Source organism: Lates calcarifer, linkage group LG11 (genome assembly GCF_001640805.2).
Source record: "Lates calcarifer isolate ASB-BC8 linkage group LG11, TLL_Latcal_v3, whole genome shotgun sequence".
Classification (NCBI taxonomy): domain Eukaryota; kingdom Metazoa; phylum Chordata; class Actinopteri; family Centropomidae; genus Lates; species Lates calcarifer.
The window spans coordinates 11,380,656-11,389,862 of NC_066843.1; the positions used below are offsets into that span (position 1 = coordinate 11,380,656).

Below are 9,207 nucleotides of genomic sequence, written 5' to 3' on the forward strand. Positions count from 1 at the left end.
ATATGTTTTGTATTGTATGTACTATCAAAACTTTCAACCCACATCTGTATAACATGAACTGCTCTGGTTGGTTAGTTTAGGATTGCTTGTACTGCAGGTATGTGCTAAACAGTCACTCACTGGTTGATTCTGGGTGTGGCTCAACAACGTTATATAATACGGTGATAAATGGCACATCTGCACAGGTCAAACAGGTCACCCTGCCTTTTTCTATTCTCTTTTGAATAGCTATGACTTTGTTTTTTCTTTCAGCCTGGACCGTTGGGCGGTTCCTGAAATTGTTTTCGTTATTCGTGCAAGATTAAATGTGTGTTTCCCCAAAAACGAAACTTGAGGATCTGAGCAGACGCAGTAAATTCAGCCCAACCCCTTGGACAGCACCACACGACGTCAGAGACTAGTCGGGTACCAGTCTCCTCTACAACAGCGCCTGCAAGACTGTTTTTTCAACAATCCAGACCGGAAAGGGGACAAAGGCTGATTTCTCTCCGTATTCTCTGAGGTAAGAACAATGATCGTCTTTTTAATTGCATAATGGATTTTACCTATGGTATACTGTAGACATAGAAAACCCTTTCCCAAAGGTGAGTAATTCCCTGTGGCTAATCAACGACTGTACTTCATACCTTTACTTTTAAGCAATCGTGTCACTTTCAACGAGTATAGCAGTTTAGAAATGCTATTCCCGAACACAGTTACAACTGTACTAACATTAAACAGTAATCAGTGCAATGTAGTCATAATTTGCGAAACCAGATGATAATTACGGTGTATTTGGGAATATACACACATATTTAGAGAGAAGTGTGAAATCATGGGGCTCTTTGCTGTATAGCTGTAGCCATTCGGTGGCTAAAACAAGCCAGTGGCTTGGCTATTACATTAACCTAGCAGTGGCAGTGATTGTGACAGAATGGTTACTCTTCCAGCACTAACTATGTTACCCATTACTGCAGGGTTTTCATACAGTTTTTAAAAAATACATTTACTTATCTAAAAACTTTCTTGATACATTAAGCTTTCTAAGAATCAATTCACTGTAAATCTATGGGGAAGTAGAGAGGCATCACAAGTTAAGCCAGGACAATTTGTATGAGATAAAGGAAGACCATACTCCTCTCTCCCAGCTTGTCTGTCACTTTATGTTCTACTACCACAGACTATAATGAAGATTTTATACAGTCCATGTTCACCACCCAAACAGAGAAGGTGCTCTTATTGATCGTGAGTCATGACCAGTGAGGAGCCCTCTCAGCGTTGGTACTATAAATCTTGCAAAAAAAAAAAAAAAAAAAAAAAAAAAAAAAATATATATATATATATATATATATATAGAAAATTAAAAATCGCAAATTATCAGTAGTCCCCGGGCAAAAAAAGAGCTTTTGTTGAGAAGATTCCATTAGAAATCTAAAATGTTTTGCACTATTGATTGTAATTCGATCAGGTCTGTTTTATTTAAAAGGATGATATGTAAAATTGCTTATTGCACTATTAAAAGAAAATCCTTAAATGAGTTCTATGTAGTTTCCTTGGTTCTACTTTATCCTAAAGAACGAGAAAATAATATATGTTAAACTATTGTTTTGCATAGCCCAAAAAATATTCTTGAATGATAAGTTACACACTTATTCCTATCACTCTACAGACCATACATGGTTGAAGCTAATGCAGTATGGGTCTTCCCATAACCAAGTATGTGGGCATTTTCATGTTATATCTTTAGATAAGTCTACTACTGGTAGGTAATGCAGGTGTAAGTCTGTTCCTTTTAGACAAAATGACCACTAATCAAATATTTGTTATAGGTCCACAGTGGTCAGAACACTTCAGTCTTTTCAGAGTTGGAGTCTGGCTGTGCTGGACATTTGGAGACTAAACACTGGATTTAAACAGGTGAAGAGACACAACTCCATGATAATTGTGCTTTGTGTCTGCTGTATGAATAAAGTAGTTTGCTAGCAAATGCATCATATCAACTTACAAGGTGATAATACCGTGTTTTCAGATGCTATCAAATGGCCAAAAAACTTCCTATTTATTTAGCAGGTTTAACTAACACATGCATACATCACCACAACCTAAGCTTAATGCTAATTGTAAATCTGTCAATTAACTCTTAGCATGTTTAGGTTATAATAATGTATTTGTGTATGTTGTATCAAATGTTTATCTTGTTTGAACTACAGGCTCAAGCACATCAGTTGTTCACAGAATCACCTGGTGGATTCTAATAATGTACAAAATATCTTATGCTGGGCAGATAAGTCAAGTGACACTGAGTGTACTACCCAGCATTGGCAATTAAGGAATGTGTCAACATTATTATGTTTGTCCACCAGATAGCACTATCAAGCACTATCTTATTTTCCAACAGTAAAATGTCATGCTCCAAATACTTAAATAACCTGGGATCTAAACTGTTTGTATGGAAGTGTATTGCTGTTACACCAGAAAAAGAAGAACAAATCACTATCAAGTCATAATGTGAAAATGTTATTGTTATGACGATATTTTTCAAATTATAACAAGTTATTATGAGATACAGACAATATAATATTTATATTGTTATAATGTGAAAAGTTTCACATTAAAACATGATAAATTAAATTGTTACATGGAAGGCGCAATGGATACAAGTTACACCATTCCCCCACTCTCCAAGTGAGCACTGAGAAATGACACACATTCTAATGATATAAGTTATCACTTTATAAAACTTTTCACGTTATAATAGTATAATTTTTATAACAATATAAGCTGTCACTTATATTGGTACATTTCATGTTTCAGTGGGGACCGGGGGGATAGAATTAATTAAATCTATTTGTGCTTCGAATATGAAAGTTTAACCAGAGAGTTTGAGGAGATATATCTGCCAGTTTCATTTGTATGTGAGATGATAGTGGAGTTAATGTAACTGTATACATTTTCTTTTATAGATGGAAGGTGATAATAAGTAAACACCAAAGTTCATGATGTGATAAAAGGAGAAAGAAAAACATGGGTGAGTTGAGTGACACTTTGGTTTTGTATGAGATGTCTAGTTTTTCAGCACATCACTTTAATAATGTAGTATAACTCTGAGAAACCCACTGTACACTACCTGTCCAGCACTAAACTCCAGACAGTCAACATTAGCAACAAGCTGGTGATCAAGGTGGAACATTTAGAAGCTTCAGAGCTGGGTATTTTCCTAGAGGTTGGTTGAGACCAGACCAAATTTAGCCAAGTGGTCAGAAAATGACTCATGAAATGAATGCTAATGCTGTGCAATGTCTGCTGCATGTGTAAATAGGTAGTTGTGTTAAACATACCACATCAATTTCATTAGGTGTCAGTAATGTGTAAGACCTAAGTCTCCAGTATGAAGTAATGGACTTGGAGCCAAGTCTCACAGACAGGGTAGGGAAATTGGAAACTATTGAGATATGGAGAGATATGAACACATTGTTAGCCTCAGTCTTTTCATGGCATTTGGAATATTGTCTGCCTCTTAAATATGCACTACTATCACATATTTCTAAATGTGGAAATTGCAAATATGCCTGTAATATGGAGGAGAACTAGAGTGCTTCTCTGATTCTATCACTAATGATCAAATGTGTTGCTATTTTGTCTCTTCTCACTGTTTAGCTGACAAATTTGAGCAGTCACCTGAGAATTGGACAGAGTCTCAAGTTAGCACCTGGCTGAGATCCATTGGAGTGAAGGAACAGTACATAAAAAAGCTCTTTGAGGAAGAAGTAGATGGACAAATACTTCTGACACTGGATGAGGACTTTTTGAAGGCAAAAATTTGCATGAAATCAGGGCCAGCTCATTTGGTTATTAAAAAGAGAGATGAGCTCCTCGACTTCCAGAAAAAATCACAGGAGCAGAAAAAGCCCACCAGTTGCATAAACAACAAATTGGAGCAGAACAGCGATCAAAAGTTAGTTCAGTGTCCTCCAGCAACAAGTGACAGTCCTTCAGGACAGGTATCTGTGAGCAATCAAGGTGTCTTGGAAGAGAGACAAACTGCTCAGAAACAGTCCGTGTTGGCTTCAAAGGAAGACTGCAAACCAAGACCATTTGATCAAGAGGGGATTGATTACATATATGTAAAGCACAGAGTCCTGCAACCTGAATCAGGTGCTTTTAATTTGATATCACCATGCCATGAATTTAAGTCTTTTGCTATAGCTGCTGCATTGGATCGTGGACGACTCCAAGCCAAGTTTGCCAAAGAGGTTCTAAAATTTGCAACTGGCTGCATGAATATCAGATCAAATGGCACAATACACTTTGGTGTGATGGACAGCAAGGAAGATGCAGGATATGTGCATGGTGAGGTAATTGGTATCCCTGTAAAAGAAAGGGACATTTATGTAGATGCTTTGGACTTCATTGAAAGGAGCTTCTCCTCTAACAAGGAGCAAATACGAAAGTGTGTTCGGCCACCAAGGTTTGTTGAGGTTATGGATCGAGACAGTACAGAAAAGATGTATGTGGTCGAGGTTGACATTGTGCCCTCAATCAGTATTGTTAAGAGCAAAGTATTTGCAGTTCGTCTGCCAAACTTCAAAGAGTCATCTAACAAAATTGAATTTGAGAAGGAAGCTACTCTGCGAAGGGTCGGTTCAAAAACAGAGCCAGTGAATGACAAAGACCTCGGTGATTTCTACCAGCAAGTCAAGGATCGGGATGCTCAAAGAGAAGAAGCAGAGAAAAATCAGTTTCTTAGTGCTCCAGGGTTCTGTCAAGACCTTGGAAGGAAACTTACGATGCTAACAACTAGTGGGAAGAAATTCATTGAAAAGGAGAAATGGTTCATATTCGTCACAAACAAATTCAAACTTGATGATCTTTGCCACATTGACTGGCTGCTTAACATGAACATTTTCTGTGTGTTTGACTTTGATCCAGACTCAAAGATATCAGGCCTTTGTAGCAAATACCTTCAGCATCATGCTGCAAACATGCATTCTCTGCAGAGCTATAGGATGCCCTGTGACACAAGCATCAAAGAATTCACAAACAACTTGCATCTGTTTGAGCAAACTAGCTGGATCTTTTGTAATGGCCGCTCTGACTTCAAGGGAAGTGAAACTCCATGTGATGAAATGAGTTGGATCAAGACAAAAATGACCTTCTTGAGGGAATCTGTGTCTTTGATTTGTAAGCAAATCCTGCCAAAAGGGGCTTTCCAGGTCATTTTCCTTCTCACATCACCAGTCGAGAAACCACTCCTGCACACCTTTTATGAGTTTTTCACAGACATGGAAGGCCATGAAGACATCATCTGCATCTGTGAATCCCAAGAAAACTTCCAGAAGTGGCAAAGCTTTGCAGAGGGATCATGTGGAACAGATATTGTGAACAATTTCAGTGTTGTTGGGATGAAAATGAGTCATGTTAATGCAACTGTACAGAAAGTACAACCTGTAAAAGCCTGTGCCAGCAAATACTTGCCAGTCTTTGTGAAAGGGATATGTCTTCTTGAAACAAACAAAGAAGAACAGATGGGTTCTCTAGAAATTCTGACAGTCAATCATTGTGATGAAACAAGCAAAGACTTCATCAATGAGGAGAAAGCAAATATCGAACACCAGTTCTACCGTGGTGGGAGAGTGACCTGGTTGAATTTCTGGCTTGCTGAGCACAAGTATGTTGGAGAGGTCATTGAACGGGATGCTTATGAGGAAGTTTCCAGACTTCTCAAGGATGTTTTGAAATGTAATGCAGATCAGACTCCGGTGACTAGTATAAACATCTACCATCATCCAGGAAGCGGTGGAAGTACTGTGGCAAGACTTGTATTGTGGAATAACAGGAAAGATCTCAGATGTGCAGTTGTGAAGCCCTCATACTCAGTTGCTGTTGTTGCGCAACATGCAGTTGACTTAAGAGAATATGAAGAAAAAGATCCACAAAAGTGCCTTCCTGTGTTGCTCCTCATTGAAGACTCAGACAAAGAATATCTAGATGATCTCAAGAATGAACTTGATGTTGCAATTAACAGCAAAAGAATCCAGTATGGAACACTATGTTTCATTTTGTTGAGCTGCAGACGATCCCATGATCCAGAGAGGAGATGCAAGGAGTCTGCATTACAGAATGTGTCTGTCACTCACAAACTGTCTGCTGAAGAGAAGAGAAAGTTTGCTGGAAAACGACAGGCGCTTGAGGAGCGATATGAGCCTCAGTTCATCCTGACATTTGTTTTGATGAGTGAAGAATTCACTGAGGATTACGTTCAACAATTTGTGGAACATTTGCTCCAAGACATTGACCGTCGATCTGTTGTCACTCGCCTCATTCACTATGTGGCACTACTGAACACTTATGTTCAAAACTCTTTTATCTCTCAGTCCCACTGTGAAGCTCTGCTGGCTTTAACCATGTACATGGAAAGGTTTCGCCACCATGAGTTTGAGAGATCACTCAGTGATCAGGCTAAACTAGTCTTCTTGCACCTTAGAGATGACAAGACTCACATTGAATCAATCAGAATCATCCACCCACTTGTTGCAAAGGAAATTCTCCAACAACTTTTGGGGGACCAACAGACCCACAGCAGTTTGGCAATGGATTTGCTCTGCGAGAGTGTGCTTTTTGAGCACAGATTTGGAAGGGAAGAATATCTGTCATTCTTGAGAGCACTTTTCATAAGGCGATCCAGAATAAGCAAAGGAGATGAATATGATAGTTTCTTCTCTCCTCTGATTGAACATGTGTGTGAAATTGAGAAAAATCCAGACAAAGCAATTGAGTTACTCAAGGAAGCGTTTGAGTGTTTCCATAAAGATCCATTCTTTGCCCAACAACTTGCTCGTCTTCTGTATACTTACGAAAAGTTTGAAGAGGCAAAATACTGGGCAGAGACAGCAGCTAAACAGCTGCCCAACAATTCATACATACTCGACACAAGAGGGCAGGTGTACAGAAAATGGTTCCAAGCAAAATGCAAAGCCATTGACAATGGCAGTATACGAAACACAGCTCAAAATACAGCAGATGCTGTGGAGACTGCACTGAAAGCCCTGGAGTGTTTCCAAGAATGTGAGAGAGCAGCTGATGCAGATATGGAAAATGTTAACAGCTCAGGATATTTTGCTGAAGTTGAGGTTGGATGCAGCCTGCTTAAACTGATCTCTTCATTGCAGGTGTTTGCAAACAGAGCCAATGGTCATTCTGAATGTATGAAGTACCTGTTAACAGATTACATTCCAGAGGAGCTTGAAGATGCCTGGGAACCATTTCATGGTCGTTTGAAAAAACTTCACAAAACATTGCAAGATGCTCTGGAATGGATTTCAGAAGACCTCAGTTACTTCCAGACAGACATTGGTGCAGATGAAGAGGAGATTCGTGAAAGTCCCGAAGAGAAAATAAGCCATCCATTGACATGGTTGTCCAAAAAATCCTCTGAGTATGGGAAGTACTTCAGTGAAGCTTATTCTACAGCACTTCTACACCCTGGGGAATCAATCCCAAACAATCTGACTCCTTTACAAAAACGCATGATCATCTATCATCTTGGTGGGGGTAATATAACATCCATCCTCTCCAAGCTAACTGACCAGAGAGATGCAGTACCTCTTCTAGAGAACATCCTCTCTCTCTACCCAAGCAATCCAATAAAGGCCAAATTTGGCCAGAGGGATATTGTCAATTACATAGTGGCCCACATTACTCTGAACTGCTTGTCACCACAGGTTCCAAAGGTAGCTCCTCTTAAAACTCTACAGGCACTTTGTCATCAGTTCCCAGCTGATAAAAAGAAATGTGTACCAAGTGCCCTGTTCTTGCTTACCTTGCTATTCTGGCCAGAGGATAATGACACAGACCATGAGAAAGAAAACAAATATGAAATTGTCCAATCAGCTGTTGAGCACATGGAAAAAGGCTACTGGACCAAGATGAAGGACATTCCTCAGCGGAAGAGAAGACTTTACACCCATTTTTTTCTTGGCAATGGGAATGGATTGGATAAATTTGTCCACAAGAAAAAGTTTGAAAGAGTCACAAAGGTGGTGTCAGTCTCTGAGAAACGCATGAAATGGTTTAGGGGTGAGGCGTGGAAAAAACCTGAGATTGCTGAGATGTTGAAATGTGTTTCTGGATGGACTGAAGATGGAGTGGTGTACCTTGAGGGTCCTCAGAAAAAGAAGTTCAGTATACTGCCTCTTCATGTACCCTCAGTGCCTCATAGTAATGAAAACATCACCTTCTACCTGGGGTTCACATTCAGAGGCCCCGTTGCCTGCAACATCGTTGTGAAAAAATAGTTTGTTCTTGAACAATGATCCTGTCACTTGCTGAACCATGGATGTAGTATCCACCTCATTAACAAGAGCAAGAACAGATTGTGATGATAAAGTTCAAAACACACAAACCCTTCTTTGTCAGTTTGTTAAGCAGGCAATGTTTGTAAAAGACAGGACTTAAAATGTTGACATGAGTATTGCATTGTTTTGTAAGATGTAATATGGTTTTGATATACAATATATTACTGTTTTTTTCTCTCTCGTACTTGGATATGTATGTAAGTGAACTCAAAAACACAGCTAAAGTGTTAAATTTATCAACCAGTCTTTGTTTATACTATATATGAATGTATCTAACCTTTGCTATGACATGATTCACTCTGGATTCCCAAAGGGATAACAATGTAAATAGGATTTCTACTTTACAGCTCAATATTAACTTCCAAGTCTTTGTTAAGACCTGTGTTTAGAACCTTGTTATTTTTGATTGTTGTTTGTAGATCCAGTTCAGATGGACTTCAGTTCACATCTGGCACGATAGCTTACACTCACTCTCCAGGATACAATATAGAAAGCAGGGGAGTTAAATGCAACTATCAAAAAACAAAATAATTCTCCTGGGGAGTGTATTAGTGTGCAAAACATGTTAACATGAGCTAAAGAGAAAAATTATCAACAGTTGGAGAAGTTAAGAAATATTTTGACTGTATAAACTATGTCATCAAATACAATAAAACTTCAAGTTATACTTTTATAATGTCATTCCTTAAACAAACTAAATCAGCCTTTTCAAGTTCAGCTGATAGTGACAGTCTTCTCAGAGGAAATAATTTCATCGTGCAACAACTGGCAACTTTTTGAGCCAGACTAGTTAGGCTTGTACTTAATAAAAGATGTACACAAATTGACACTCCACACCAAGCTTTTAAATCACTAATTGAGTGCATGTACACAA

At 38.7% G+C, this 9,207-nt stretch overlaps 1 protein-coding gene across 1 annotated transcript; it reads left to right on the forward strand.

The window, feature by feature from the left end:
• The first annotated feature begins 311 nt into the window (after nucleotides 1–311).
• LOC108879623 (sterile alpha motif domain-containing protein 9-like) lies at nucleotides 312–9,000 on the forward strand. The gene is made up of 4 exons (XM_018670961.2): nucleotides 312–502; nucleotides 1,809–1,896; nucleotides 2,943–3,007; nucleotides 3,637–9,000. The coding sequence occupies exons 3-4, from the start codon at nucleotides 3,004–3,006 to the stop codon at nucleotides 8,271–8,273; spliced, it is 4,641 nt and encodes a 1,546-aa protein (XP_018526477.1). The 5' UTR covers nucleotides 312–502; nucleotides 1,809–1,896; nucleotides 2,943–3,003; the 3' UTR covers nucleotides 8,274–9,000.
• The last annotated feature ends 207 nt before the right edge of the window (nucleotides 9,001–9,207 follow it).